The sequence below is a fragment of the Canis lupus genome, chromosome 34, assembly GCF_011100685.1.
Source record: "Canis lupus familiaris isolate Mischka breed German Shepherd chromosome 34, alternate assembly UU_Cfam_GSD_1.0, whole genome shotgun sequence".
Classification (NCBI taxonomy): Eukaryota; Metazoa; Chordata; class Mammalia; order Carnivora; family Canidae; genus Canis; species Canis lupus.
This window is the reverse complement of record NC_049255.1, coordinates 17,209,752-17,222,809: the sequence shown is the minus strand read 5'-3', so window position 1 is coordinate 17,222,809 and position 13,058 is coordinate 17,209,752. Positions and strand designations below refer to the sequence as shown.

At 45.0% G+C, this 13,058-nt stretch overlaps 1 protein-coding gene across 1 annotated transcript; it reads right to left on the bottom strand.

Annotated features, from left to right (window-relative positions):
• Positions 1-3,745: 3,745 nt before the first annotated feature.
• On the bottom strand, positions 3,746-12,994 carry EIF2B5 (eukaryotic translation initiation factor 2B subunit epsilon). Its single transcript, XM_038583517.1, has 16 exons — positions 12,747-12,994; positions 11,626-11,750; positions 10,391-10,576; positions 10,117-10,294; positions 9,778-9,858; positions 9,484-9,561; positions 8,902-9,214; positions 7,775-7,920; positions 7,422-7,563; positions 7,198-7,299; positions 6,705-6,812; positions 6,428-6,518; positions 5,999-6,122; positions 5,286-5,411; positions 4,768-4,878; positions 3,746-4,616 (listed from the first exon to the last, which is right to left on the bottom strand). The coding sequence occupies exons 1-16, from the start codon at positions 12,939-12,941 to the stop codon at positions 4,557-4,559; spliced, it is 2,166 nt and encodes a 721-aa protein (XP_038439445.1). The 5' UTR covers positions 12,942-12,994; the 3' UTR covers positions 3,746-4,556.
• Between the last annotated feature and the right edge of the window lie 64 nt (positions 12,995-13,058).

Genomic DNA, 13,058 nt, shown 5'->3' with positions numbered 1-13,058 from the left:
TTAAAAATTTATTTATGATAGTCACACACAGAGAGAGAGAGAGGCAGAGACATAGGCAGAGGGAGAAGCAGGCTCCATGCACCGGGAGCCCGACGTGGGATTGGATCCCGGGTCTCCAGGATCACGCCCTGGGCCAAAGGCAGCCACCAAACTGCTGCGCCACCCAGGGATCCCCCATACTTCTGCTTTTTCATATAGTATATCTACCATTAAGTCTTATAATCTAATAGTTTTCCATGCATATTTTGCTTACACAGCCAAATATATTCGATAATCCAACCATTTTCCCCCCTAGGGCCTTCCATTCTCTTGCTCTGGTCTGCACTATTGGCTGTCTCCGCCTATGCACAGCTGTCATCCTGGGACAGCATCCTCCTCAGAACTCCCTTTACCTCCACGATGTTGGATCCCTGTTTCCCGGATATTTTATTCATTTGCACACCTATGGTGGCTTACTTTGGAAGCACGGGAAAGAAAACCCCTTTCAAGAACTTGCAAATCTGAAAATGACTGCCAAGTAATTTTCCTTCAAAATTTTGAAGGTATCACTACATTGTCTTCCAGCATCCAGTGTTGCTATTAAGCAGTCAGTTTGATCTCTATTTTTCCTAACGTTTTGCACATAGCTTGTTTTTACTCTCTGGAAATCTTTAGTAAGTTCTCTTTATTCCTGGGGCTCTAAAATTTCATGGTGATGCATCTTGGTGCTCAATTACTATGCTAGGCACTTGGTGAGATCTTTCCATCTAGAAATTCAACAGTATTTCCTTGAATTATTTAATAACATCACTACCATTTTCCCTGTTCTTTTTACGACCCGTTAGATGTTGGACCTTCTAGATTGATCCTTATTTTTCTCCTTTACCATATATTCCCTCTTATTTTTAAAAAAATATTTTATTTATTCATGAGAGACACACAGAGAGAGGCAGACATAAGCAGAGGGAGAAGCAGGCTCTCTACTGGGAGCCCGATGTGGGACTTGATCTTAGGACCCCGGATCACAACCTGAGTGGAAGGCAGATGCTCAACCACTGAGCCAACCACGTGCCCCTCTCCCCCCTTATTTTTAAATAACTGCACTTTTGTGAGATTTTCGTATTATCTCCAACCTTCCTTCTATCCAATTGGATAGGTAAAATGTTCACAATTCAAAAATTCAACGACATAAGGATGGATATAGTTTCCATCCTATTCAGTTGTCTAGTCCTCAAATTATCAGTAGGAAATAATTTATTTAAATTTCTAAAAGCCTTGTCATCTAGTCCTCCCTTTTCATAGAACTTTCTTCATAGATAAAATATCTTCCCTCTTTGAGTTTTGAGAATAATTATAGCTCCCCCCACCCTGAGGTTTTAAAAAAGCTCCCCATTTTCTCATTGTTTCCTTGATTTCAGTTTTGTTTTGGTCTTCACCTTTCATGTTGGAAGTTTCCTCAAATTTTTGATGGCCATTGGCAGTCTATTCACATTTATTTACTTATTTAAAATATATTTTTAAAATATTTATTTATTTATTTATTTATTCAGAGAGAGAGAGAGAGAGAGACACACACACACACACAAACAGGCTCCATGCAGGAAGCCTGATGCGGGACTCTATTCCGCATTGAGATCCTCCGGAGATCACACCCCGGGCTGCAGGCGGCGCTAAACCGCTGTGCCACCGGGGCGGCCCAGTCTATTCACATTTAAGAGCGAGATACTAAGCAGCTAATTGGAAGCTCTGTCTTTGTTCAGGGCTTTTTTTTTTTTTAATTAAAAAAATTTTTTAAAAGTAATCTCTCTACTCAAAGTGGGGCTTCAACTCACAACCCCAAGATCAAGAGTCCCAACTCCACCAACTGAGCCAGCCAGGTACCCCCGTGTACAGGGCTTATTAACTAACAGATTTCACTGTAGGGTAATCAAGTGGGGGTAAAGATGCCTTTTTGTTTTGAGGAAACAAAAAAATAAAAGTATTTAAAGGCTTTCTCCATTTTTCAGTTTGTTTTTGCCTCTGTTGATATTCAGAGCCCTCATATACTTAATCCCTCATTTCCAATCTAGCTGATAACCCCCATCCCCATGTCTGCTCTTGTCCAGAGGCTCTGAAATTTCATGGGGCTATTTCACTCATTCTACTAGGCTCATGAACTCTTGTCAGTCTGAAAACCCAATACCTTTGAGTTTAGGAAACCTTCATAAATATTTCTTTGATAATTTCTTCCCTATCATTTCTCCAGAGACTAATTCTCCCACTTCTTGCAGGAGAGTAGGGGGTAATCACCTGGCTAAATTAGATGAGGTAGACCTGGGAGACCTTCTCTCATATAGATCTCGGATTCCTCTCCACCCAATCCTGTTGTAAGCAACCAATCCTTATCTGCTCTGCTACACCTATTCTGGGTTTTAAAGAGCACATTGGGGGCAGCCCGGGTGGCTCAGCAGTTTAGCGTGCCTTCAGCCCAGGCCGTGATCCTGGAGACCCGGGATGGAGTCTCACATTAGGCTCCCTGCATGAAGGGAGATTCTTCTCCCTCTGCCTGTGTCTCTGCCTCACTCTCTCTCAAGAATAAAATCTTAAATAAATAAATAAATAAAAGGGCACATTGGGTTTGCTTCTTGTTAGTCACCTCAGCAGATAGAACCCATTTTATTCTGCTCTGTTAAGTCAACTTTGACTCTTTCATTTATTTTTCATTTCCCAAAATGTCAGTGTCTCTCAATCATTGGGATCACCTCTGGTTTTCCTTATTGAGTCATGAACTTTTTTTGAAGATTGCTTTACTAGCATTTGAATGGGCTTTTGGAAAAAGTAAAAAACCCCACATGTTTAGTGTACCATATTTATATGGAAATCCTTTGCTTGCTTTTAAAGTCCCCTTCTACCTCTACTTTTAGGCAACTCAGGTGTCATAATCCTGTAAGTCTCCTCAATTACTCCACTAGAAGGAATCTCTTCCTTCTAAAAAGTTCTATAGGCCACTTCTGATTTCTGCCACCCATTAGGTACAAATCAGAAGTGCCCTATAAGTTATTTGTATTTAATTGCTCCTAGTAGGCCATGCCAAAACCTTCATATCCCCTGTAGGTTCTAGGTCCTGTATCTGAAAAGCACAAACTGAGATTTACCGAATAAGAAAAGTAAATTAAGCCAAATCCTAAATTAGATGAGATAAAGAAATACTCTAGAAATACTTTAGAAATACTCAGTAATGCCCTTCACACCTGAATACATTTCAGTATCATTTTCCTTAGCTTACTCTTTTCTACCCAACTAAAATGAACAATGGCAACCATTTTATCTGTGATGTCAAGGAGGGCCACTTATTAACAGTAACATCTGCCATGGTTTAAGTGTCAATAGGATATGAGTTTTAGGACAAGAAAGCCAAGAAAGATGAGACAGAAAGGCAGGTCTCATGAGGTTAAAGGAGACTATACAGCACAGTGGTGAACTCCAGCATGGCTCAATCAACGACCAGTTATGGGACATCTCTGAACTTTAGGCTCCTCATCTGAAAATGGGGATAAGGCCTACCTCATCTACTGTGAAGGCTAACTAAACACATGAAAAGTATTTAGCAAAATTCTTACCATATGGTAAGCACTCTCTCAATATTAGGGGAAAGCCCATTTCATAGGATCTTCCTCTGTTCTTAGGATACCTATTGCTGGCTTGGCATTATATTTGCCTCTGGAGGCAATTTTTTTTCACTGTGACACTGAATATGTTGAAACAGAAAGAATTTTTGATCACGAGATTCAAGTCCTTAGCTTTACTCCTTTTAAGAATCTTGATACCTTAAGCAAATTTTCCTTATCTGAACATCCCAGCTTCCCTGGTAGTAGTACTGGATCAACTGGACAAAGCATGTGAGGGAGTGGCAGTTGGACCCTGTGAGGGAGTGTAACGGACTTTACATATGCTTGGATCATCATCCTCCGGCAGGAAAGTGTTGGGACTAGAACTCTCTATGGAAATAGCCTCAGGCACATCACTCCAGGACCACGGACTGTTCCACAGAGGCTGGAAAAGAATCTAGGCCTTTCATTCCCTATGAGCCACGGCAAAGGTCAATTAGCAAGGGACCACAGTACCACCTAGTGGCCGTAACACCCCACTTCTCCCTCTCCCCCAGGTGTTCGGGAAATGCTGCCAGGTTCAGAACTTTCTGGTCACCTACATCAAGAGCTGATCAGTCATAGTTGGAGAGAAACCAAATACATCCCCCTGTCTCTTTTTTAATATTAACAAATACAAGCAGCAGAAAGGGCCAGCTGCTCTCTGCTGTTCCCTGAGGGAAGGCCAGAGCACAAAATTGTTCCTCTAGACTTCCTCTAACTGCGGAGCCTGCCTTGCTCCTTTTTAGGCAGAGCTTTGTTCCAGCCCAACTTTCCTTTTCCCAAGTCCCCAGGCAGGATGGGAGGCACATGGTTGCTGGTGGTAGGACGAATACTGTAGTTCCAGCCTCTGCTCCTTTAAGCCTCAGCTTAGATGGCAGTCATTCATCCTTCGGCAACCAGAAGCCAGGAGGGCTATCAACTACACCAAGAGAAGCAGACAGTGCAACTTCAGTCATCTTCGGATGACTCCTCTTCTGCCTCTTTTAGCCACTGGATGAACCTCTGCAGCTGTAAGGAAGCAGAGTGGAAAGCTACTGAGGGAGGGGGATATAAGTAGCTTTAACAGCTACAGAGGCTGGAAAAGAATCTAGGCCTTTCATTCCCTATGAACCATGGGACCAGACAACTGCCTTGGTGACAGGAGGGCAGCCTGACTCACCTGTTGGTTCTTGCGCAACTGCCGGCCCTTGTCAGTCATATCCTTTTGGCTGAACCAACTCAGGATTGTTTCCTCAGCCAGGATCTCCAGCTGGTAGAAAGCCATGAGTACCTGCCGAAGGCCAGAAGAGATCTCAGGGACCTTGCAGAATCCAGCAAGATATAACAGAGGAAGAGGGGACAAGATCTTAGCACTTCTCTCTACCAGACTATCAGCTTCCTTTAAAACACCAAGCAGTTGCTCTTAAAACAAATAAAAATGAGCTTTTCATTCTGCAACTGGGACTGGTATAACCTCTGGAATTATTGTCGGGTCTCCAAGATAATCTCCAAAAGGCTGCCTTACTAGCCTGACTCCAAGCTGTATTATTGCAGCAATCAGCACAATAATAGGGGTGGATGGTGCTACTACTCAAATCCCATACTGGATTCATGTTAGCCTGTTTTGTGTCTCCGTGGAGGTAGCCAAGGCCTGTTTCAAAAGAAATCCAGGGCAATGGGGCTTGAGGTGGTATTCACCTTGGCCATGGAAGTACTAAGAGCTTCATGCTCCAGGAAGAAGTCCTCAATGGCTGCCAATGCTTCCAAATGATCAGCTGCACGCTTTATGTAGTTCCTAAAAACAGGGCTCCAGGCCTTAAGCAGCTATGGAAGAAAGGAGAAGGGAGCTGCAATATATTCCTGAGCATGCACCTACATCCGGATAGCAAAGAAAGTCAATATTGGAAATATGGGACTTTTAGGATATAGGAAAACAAGAGGGGAGATGATACAGGCCTGAGGAATCATGTCAGAGGGACTTGGGAGCTGCTGGAGGTCAAGGTTGGCAGAAAAAGAAAATATCTCCCAGGGAAAGTGAAAGGGAGTCAGATCCTACAGGCTGCCTCAAAATACCTATTACCAGCCTACAGGTTGATCTCATTCTGGGTCAAATCATTTCAGTCAGAGAATATAAAAGTCTAGGTCTATTCTGGGCATACCTTTGGGGTCTAGTAATGGTCTGAATCCTGGAGTTTCAAAGAGCACTCAGTATGAACCTAACTTGATTGCTCTGGACCAGCCAAGCCTGCTCTACTACCCAATCTGCATCCAGAGGCAAGGAGAAAGGAACCACAAGTAAAAAAATCCCACAATAAGACCTTCTACTCCCTATTTCCCTTAAAGTGAAACATGGCAAGGACATGGATTTGCCTCCAGCCAATCCCTTGTACTCAGCCCCAATCTTTGCTCACAGGAAGCAGCAGGGAACAGTAACGGTTTGGGTCCAGCAGGGAATCCATTTGTTGCAGGGGGAACTCCAGGACCACGCGGCTCAGTACCTGCATCACCTCCTTTAGGCTTATGTTGTAGGCATACCTGTGGGGAGATGGGGGTGGAGGGGTAACACCAGAGCCTTCACTGGCCATTTCAGCATGCTGTAGGACTATGACTTTGGTAGGACACTGGGGAAGAAGGCGGATGGAACAACATGCAAGGAGAAGGCTTTGGAAGAGAGAAGTCTGTGCTGAGGCCAGAACCTAATGCTCTCCTTGTTCCAAATGCTACTGGCTTTGTCCATTTGGGATGTTAAAGGAATTGGTTCTTATTTGGGAAAGAAACAGGAGAGAACCTCTACCTGCCTGGGATTACCCAGAGGAGAGAAGAGGGAGGGCTGCTCTTACTTGAGAGAGTTGATCTCTAGGACTAGATTGTCACAAGAAATGTTCTCCTCCTTGCCCCGCTGTAGTGTTCCCAGTACTTCATTCTGGAATACTAAAATCAAAGCAAGAATAAGTTCATGAACCAATATGTCACTCCAGAATGCTTTAAGTTCTCTAGTTCTGACTTTATACCAAACCCTTCTGGGAGAAACACAAGTCTTTGGCTAGTTGACCCAGACAGAGAATGAACTGAAGGTTTTTTCTTTTGTCCTAGCACACTGCTCCCCTGGCCCATCACCTTTGATGTCATCCATCTGTGGGGAGCCTGCTCGGCTGTCTAGTTCCTCAGAATCCATACTCTGCTCACTTTCAGTTTCACTCTCTTCTTCCATGTTGATCGTGAGTCCTGAGAACCCATATAGGTGAGAAAAAAGAAAAGTAAAGAAAGAGCTGTTGACAGAGAGCAACATATCTGCCCTGTCTGAATGAATAAAGTAATTAATAAGTAGTCACATTCTGAAGTATACACTTTTCTTCAAAATATTCGGACTTAGGGGCAGCCCGGGTGGCTCAGCTGTTTAGTGCTGCCTTCAGTCCAGGGCCTGATCCTGGAGACTTGGGATCCAGTCCCACGTCAGGCTCCCTGCATGGAGCCTGCTTCTCCCTCTGCCTGTGTCTTTGCCTCTCTCTCTCTCTCTCTCTGTCTCTCATGAATAAATAAATAAAAATCTTAAAAAAAAAAAAAAATCGGACTTAGAGGCGGGAGGTTACAGGAATAAAGCCTAACTTACCCCATAGATTCTGATGTAGTTCCTCTTCCTCCTCTATGTTTAGGTCTTCAGCTTTCCAGAGGTAGCCCTGGCCAGCAGCTCCAACTTCTGCTGGATTATAACCTGGCAAAGGCATTGATCTTTAATGAACACACAAGAGAAACACAATCCCTCTAGGAGGAAACACTGGCTTTCTCATGGGACAGAGAGACACACAGATGCCCCACACCTGATTAGCCTCACACCTTTCAGCTTCACTTTCTCCTTTTCTTGGTTAGCCCCAGAATCATCACTGAACTGGCCATCATCCTCATCTTCCTCTGCATCTGGAGGGTGCAAAGAGATCACCGAGCCTTCAGGCAACGTGATGTCTGGGCCCACTACCACCTAGAGGATGCGAAAAGAGTGGGTGGCACAGCTCCATTAATGTGTTGGGGAAAGATACATCCTGATAATGAAAGCGACTATTTTTACTATGCTAACTCGAAGACAAATGAATCTGCTGAATTTGAACTCTCAATTCAGGTTGGATCATGGGTGGACATAAGGCCTCTCTGGCTCAATTTGGAGTCTTCATGCAGTACGGAGCAGGTCTCACCTGGGAAGTGAGGACACAGCGTGGCTTCAGTGTAACTTGTTCCTTGACTTCAGCATTGTCACAGAGCAGAGACTGATGAATCTGTGCTCCAGCAGCCACTTGGACACCCTGCCACAGGTAGGCCTGGTCCAGCACCACGTTATCACCTGGCTCAGGACAGGAAGTACTCCTGGTCACTCAGGGTTCCAGATCAGAGCCATTCCTGGAGGATGGGGCTAACTGGTAACAGCACAGCTCCCACCCAGCTGATACTCTATCTCCCAAACCATCAGAAACACCCTCTCCCTCTCTATATTCCAGCCTGAAAATAGAATAGTGCTTAGCAGGACCATCCTCCACAAGGTTTACAATAATCACTATATACCGGACTTAAGACTGTATACTGAACTTAAGAACCTAAGAACCTTCAAGATATCTAGGATCTCTTTCAGCTCAAAAACCTTATTAGAATCATATCTATGTCTAGAAGTAGAAGTAAAGCTCTCTAGCTCTTCTTATACATTTTAACTTATTTTTTTAAAGACTTATTTTTAAGTAATCTCTACATCCAACATGGAGCTTGAACTCACAACCCCTCTACCAACTGAGCCAGCCAGGCGCCCCTCTCCTTGTACATTTTTTAAAGGGACAGTTCCATTAGAAGTATCACATTCTTATAACCAAAGTCAGTTACCAAGAAGCCAACCAGACAGCTTTGATTGAATAAAAAGAACACTGGACTTAGAATACTTAGATTCAAGTCCTAGCACTGCCTCTCATTAGCTATGACCCTGAGGGAGACAACCTCTGAGCCTGTTTACTTGGCTATAAACTAGAGATAAATAAAACCTTGTGAAGATAAATGAAACAATGTATGCCAAAGCCCTTTGTAAACTACAGTGCACCAAACAGATATTATTATTGCATGTTAAGTATCCACTTGGTCCTGAATGTGAATAGGGTACTCTAGAATGTGAAGAGTCACCCAATAAGAGGCCCATAGGCCACAAATTTCACATCCCCATTCCTTCCTTTATTAAAGCAGACACTCTTATTCCTTATTCTCAGGGACTATCCTTCTGTGTCCTTATCTGGGGTCCCCTAGGTTCCTGCTCCCAGATCATCCTGACTTCCCCACCTGTGCTCACCAATGTGGCAGCCAGGGCCAATGACACTGTTGGTGATATAGCAATTGCTGCCAATGACAGTACCAGAGCCCAGAAGCACATTTTCCTCTAGGATGCTGCCATGGCCCAGGCTGACCTCAGGCCCTCGGTAAATGTTATGCCGGGAATGAGTGCAGCTCTGGGTTGTGCTGTCAGTGAAATTCGCCTCTGGAGTGAGAGGGTAGACCCATCGGCGGATGACATCAGCGCAAACTGCCGCATACATGTGCAGGTTGGTGACCCGGGCACCATATTCCTTAGTTGTCACGTGCATGTGGATCTGGTTCCCTAGAATCTGAATAGGGAGAAGGAAAGGGAGGTCACCGAAGCAAGTAAAAGAGGAAGAACACACTCAGGTACAACTCTTTTCTAAACTTAAGTTACCCTCTCCCCCTCAATGTCATAGCCAAATGGGCAAGATTTTTCTTTGGGTTTCATTCCCTCTCTCTTGCAGCTCTTTTCCCTCATCCTAAGGTTCAATAAAACACAAAAGGGGACCAAAAGTTATCAGCATGGGATAATACCACAGACCTCTTCTAAAGAGGCCTGGGAGCCTTTTCTTACCTCCTCATTCACTAACAGGCCTCGCACAAAGTCATCTCGAGTTTGGTAGTCAAAGTTGTCTGTAAAGAGTTGAGCCACCTGTGGGAGGACGTTTGGTGAGGCTAAGGTGAGTGCTATACTCTGGAAACAAAAATAAGTCCCTACAGATCTATCAGATCCTATGATGGTTGGACAAGGACCAGAATCCCAAAAAAGTTCCCAATAGGATACTGGAGTCAGGATGACAGTGACTTTTTACTGTGGAACTCAGAGTTCTACTCTTTGGATGTGCAGCCCTGGCCCTGAAAAGCTCACCTGAGGAGAGCAGATGCTGATGTGACAGTCCAGTAAATCATAGCGAATCTCTACTCCATCTCCACTGCCCTGGAACAAACTCTGTGGGGAAAAGGTATAGGACTTTATTCTTTTAAAGATTTTAAAAATTTATTTGAGAGGGAGAGCACAGGGTGAGGGGCAGAGGGAGAAGCAGGCTTCCCGCTAAGCAAGGAGGATCCAAGGACCCTGGGATCATGCCCTGAGCCGAAGGCAGATGCTTAACCGACTGAGTCACCCAGGTGCCCACCCAGGACTTTAACTTGTCTCTTGCTGAAGCCTGTCACTTTCCCACTTCAAGGACCCCAGATACCCACACACCAGAGGAAAAGAAAACCGTCGAAGGCCTTGGGTCTTCTGGAAATGGAGAACCCGGTTTGTGGTACTATCCACAGCCACTACCACATTATCCTCATGGCAACGAGTTGGGTGGCTAGGGGATGACTCTTTGAAGATCATTGTCATGACAGATACATTTTTTTCTAGCTTCCGCCTCAATCTATAAAGGATAGGAGGGAGAGAGCAGCAAAATAGCAGTCTTAGGGCTCTGCTGCTAGTCACAAACCCTTTGTCCCTACCATCTTCCCATCCTGACCTGTGTTCTTCCAGAGCTCTGGTAATATTGATGTTTGAGATGACATCCCCATACACCAGAAGGAAGTCAGAGCGCACCAAGGCCTTAGCATCAACATCACGGAGAACATCCCCCAGTGATCGATATAATTCTGACGTAATTATTCGAACCACATTGAGGGATGTAGGGCGGCACCACTTGGATTTCCTAAATGAAGGGGATGAGGGGAACGAGCAAATCAGGCATAAAGATCATGTAGTGCTTCCTTATTTTTCTCACCCATTCAACATTCACACGCCTTCTTTATAGCTTTTTTTGGGTTCCTGCCAGCATTTTCTACTTCAAAGAGATTTGTAAACTATAATTAATGGTTTCAGCATCCTGTGTCACCAGTATTGTTTTATGGGTTAGAGAAACATGGTTATTTCTTCTCCAAACCCTGACACCTGTTCCCTAACATGGATTTGCATTCAAAATCCTGCTGAGATTTAGAGTATACAAAATATCCTGGGAACACACTTTCCATGCCCCTTCTCTCCATCCAAAGTCCAAACCAAATTTAGGAACTGTCCAAAGGACATCAAGCTAATATTCTAGTCTTTTTTCCCTGAACTTCCATAAATCCTGATACGCACTCTTTTTCAAGAAGATTTCATCAAACATTTGTTAAATATTTATTATGTGCTTTATACTAAGCTAGGCACTGGGAATACAAATATGAGGAAGAGCTCAATATCTAGAAGCTCAGTGGAAAAAGAAAGATGTTAGTATTATAACTTCCATACTGGAGCCATTAAATAAAAGCAAAACCTATAGGACCAAACTTTATAAGTGAGATTCAGAAAAAATCCAAATATTATTCTCTAATCTTTGTTACAACTTTAGCTGCTCACCTTCTTCTTCTTCTTTTTTTTTTTTTTTTTAAAGATTTTATTTATTTATTCATGAGAGACAGAGAGAGAGAGAGAGAGAGAGAGGCAGAGACACAGGCAGAGGGAGAAGTAGGCTCCATGCAGGGAGCCCGATGTGGAACTCGATACTGGGACCCCAGGATCAGGCCCTGGGCTGTAGGTGGCACTAAACTGCTGAGCCACCAGGCTGCCCCAGCTGCTCACCTTCTGATAAGTGAAGAGAATATGATGGAATCCAAACAGACATATCTTTCCCCCTCACAATTGCCCCTTATTTAGCTACAACCATCCTAAGAAAACTGGAAAAAATGGCAAAACATGGAAAGAAAAATTGCAGAGCCTTACAGTAAGTGTTCCTTGATTTGAGCAGCTTTCCAGCAACAAAAGACAAAGGTTTCCTGTACACCCGTGGCAGTCAGAAATTCCAGAGTGTAGTCGATTAGTGCCACATTGGCCAGGGGCAAGAGGACCTGGAGGGGAGGAGAAGAAAAAAGTCTGAAGTCTTGAATTGACGAAGGCCCTCTGGATACTACTCTTTCCTCCTCTTAAGCACAATTTTCACTTCCCTACCAGTGTTTTACTTTATCTTCGCAAGTTAAAGTAATCAGGCCCCTGCTTTTGATGCTCATGGCATGAGAATCTAGTAAAGCATGGAATCTACTTGCTTAGCACAGGACATGGCTGCTACAGAACAGCAGGCCACCTCGGCGAAGGACAATGCTAAAAATCAATCATATCTCCAGAAACTTGAGCAGTGATAAAACCATTTTCTCCATAAAATTTCCTCCCTTGACCTCTTGCTAAGGGAAGTCAGAGGCTACCCACTCCAATCACTTGTCCCAAATGAACAACCATTATTAGGTGTTTTTGGGGAGGAGTGGGAGTTAGGATTTTTCACGAACCTAATCCAGCTCCCCGTCTGACTGAACTGGGGACTTCTGAGTGACCCAGCAATCCCTAAAACTAGCTCCGTCCAGCTCCCCCAGCATCTAGACAACACGGGGTCTGCTGGCAACCAACCACTAAACCTGTTCTGTCCTCCTTTTGACAGATGGCATCGGCTGTCATTAAAACCTGGAAAGAAAAAAAAAAAAAAAAGCACACCCATCGAGACTCAAGACAGCTGTTACTATGGGATCAGACTGTTAACCGGTCTGCTCTATTTTTAAGCATACGGCCTCCCTTTTGCAGGCAAAAGGAGGTGCTGTTCCCACTCACCCAAGGATCTCCTCTTCCACAGCATAATTAAAGGCATTACGGCCTCCCTCTGAGGCACTGCATCCCCGTGTGAAGGCTTCTCACAAGAGCTGCTTCTACATTTAGCCCTCTGCATGCCTTCCAAACCTGAGGTGGCCAGTGCTACGAGAGCCCATCCGCCAGAGCACTCCTCACTAGGCAGCCGAAAGAATAACCTGCTCTAGCCCCGCCACCTTCGGGCTCTCCGGCTGCTCCCGCGCGGCGCTCACCCGAGGCTGGTCCTTGGAGATGGGGAAGAAGCGGCGATTGAAGCCATCGGCCACCAGAACTGCTTGCAGGGGCGGCGGCGGTTCCTCCTCCGCCCCTTTGACTCCCCCACCGCCTCCGCCGCCGCCGCCTCCCGGCCCGGGGCCGCTGCGCTTGTTGGCCCGGCTAGCCACTGCAGCAGGCACGTTCGCCGCCATCTTCCCTCACGGCCGCCACTTCCGCACGGAAACTGACACCGCTCGCAGTAGGGGACAAAAAGGGCCCGGCTCTCGAAACGCGAAGGAGAAAAGAAGGGAAGGGGGGTGGAGACTAAG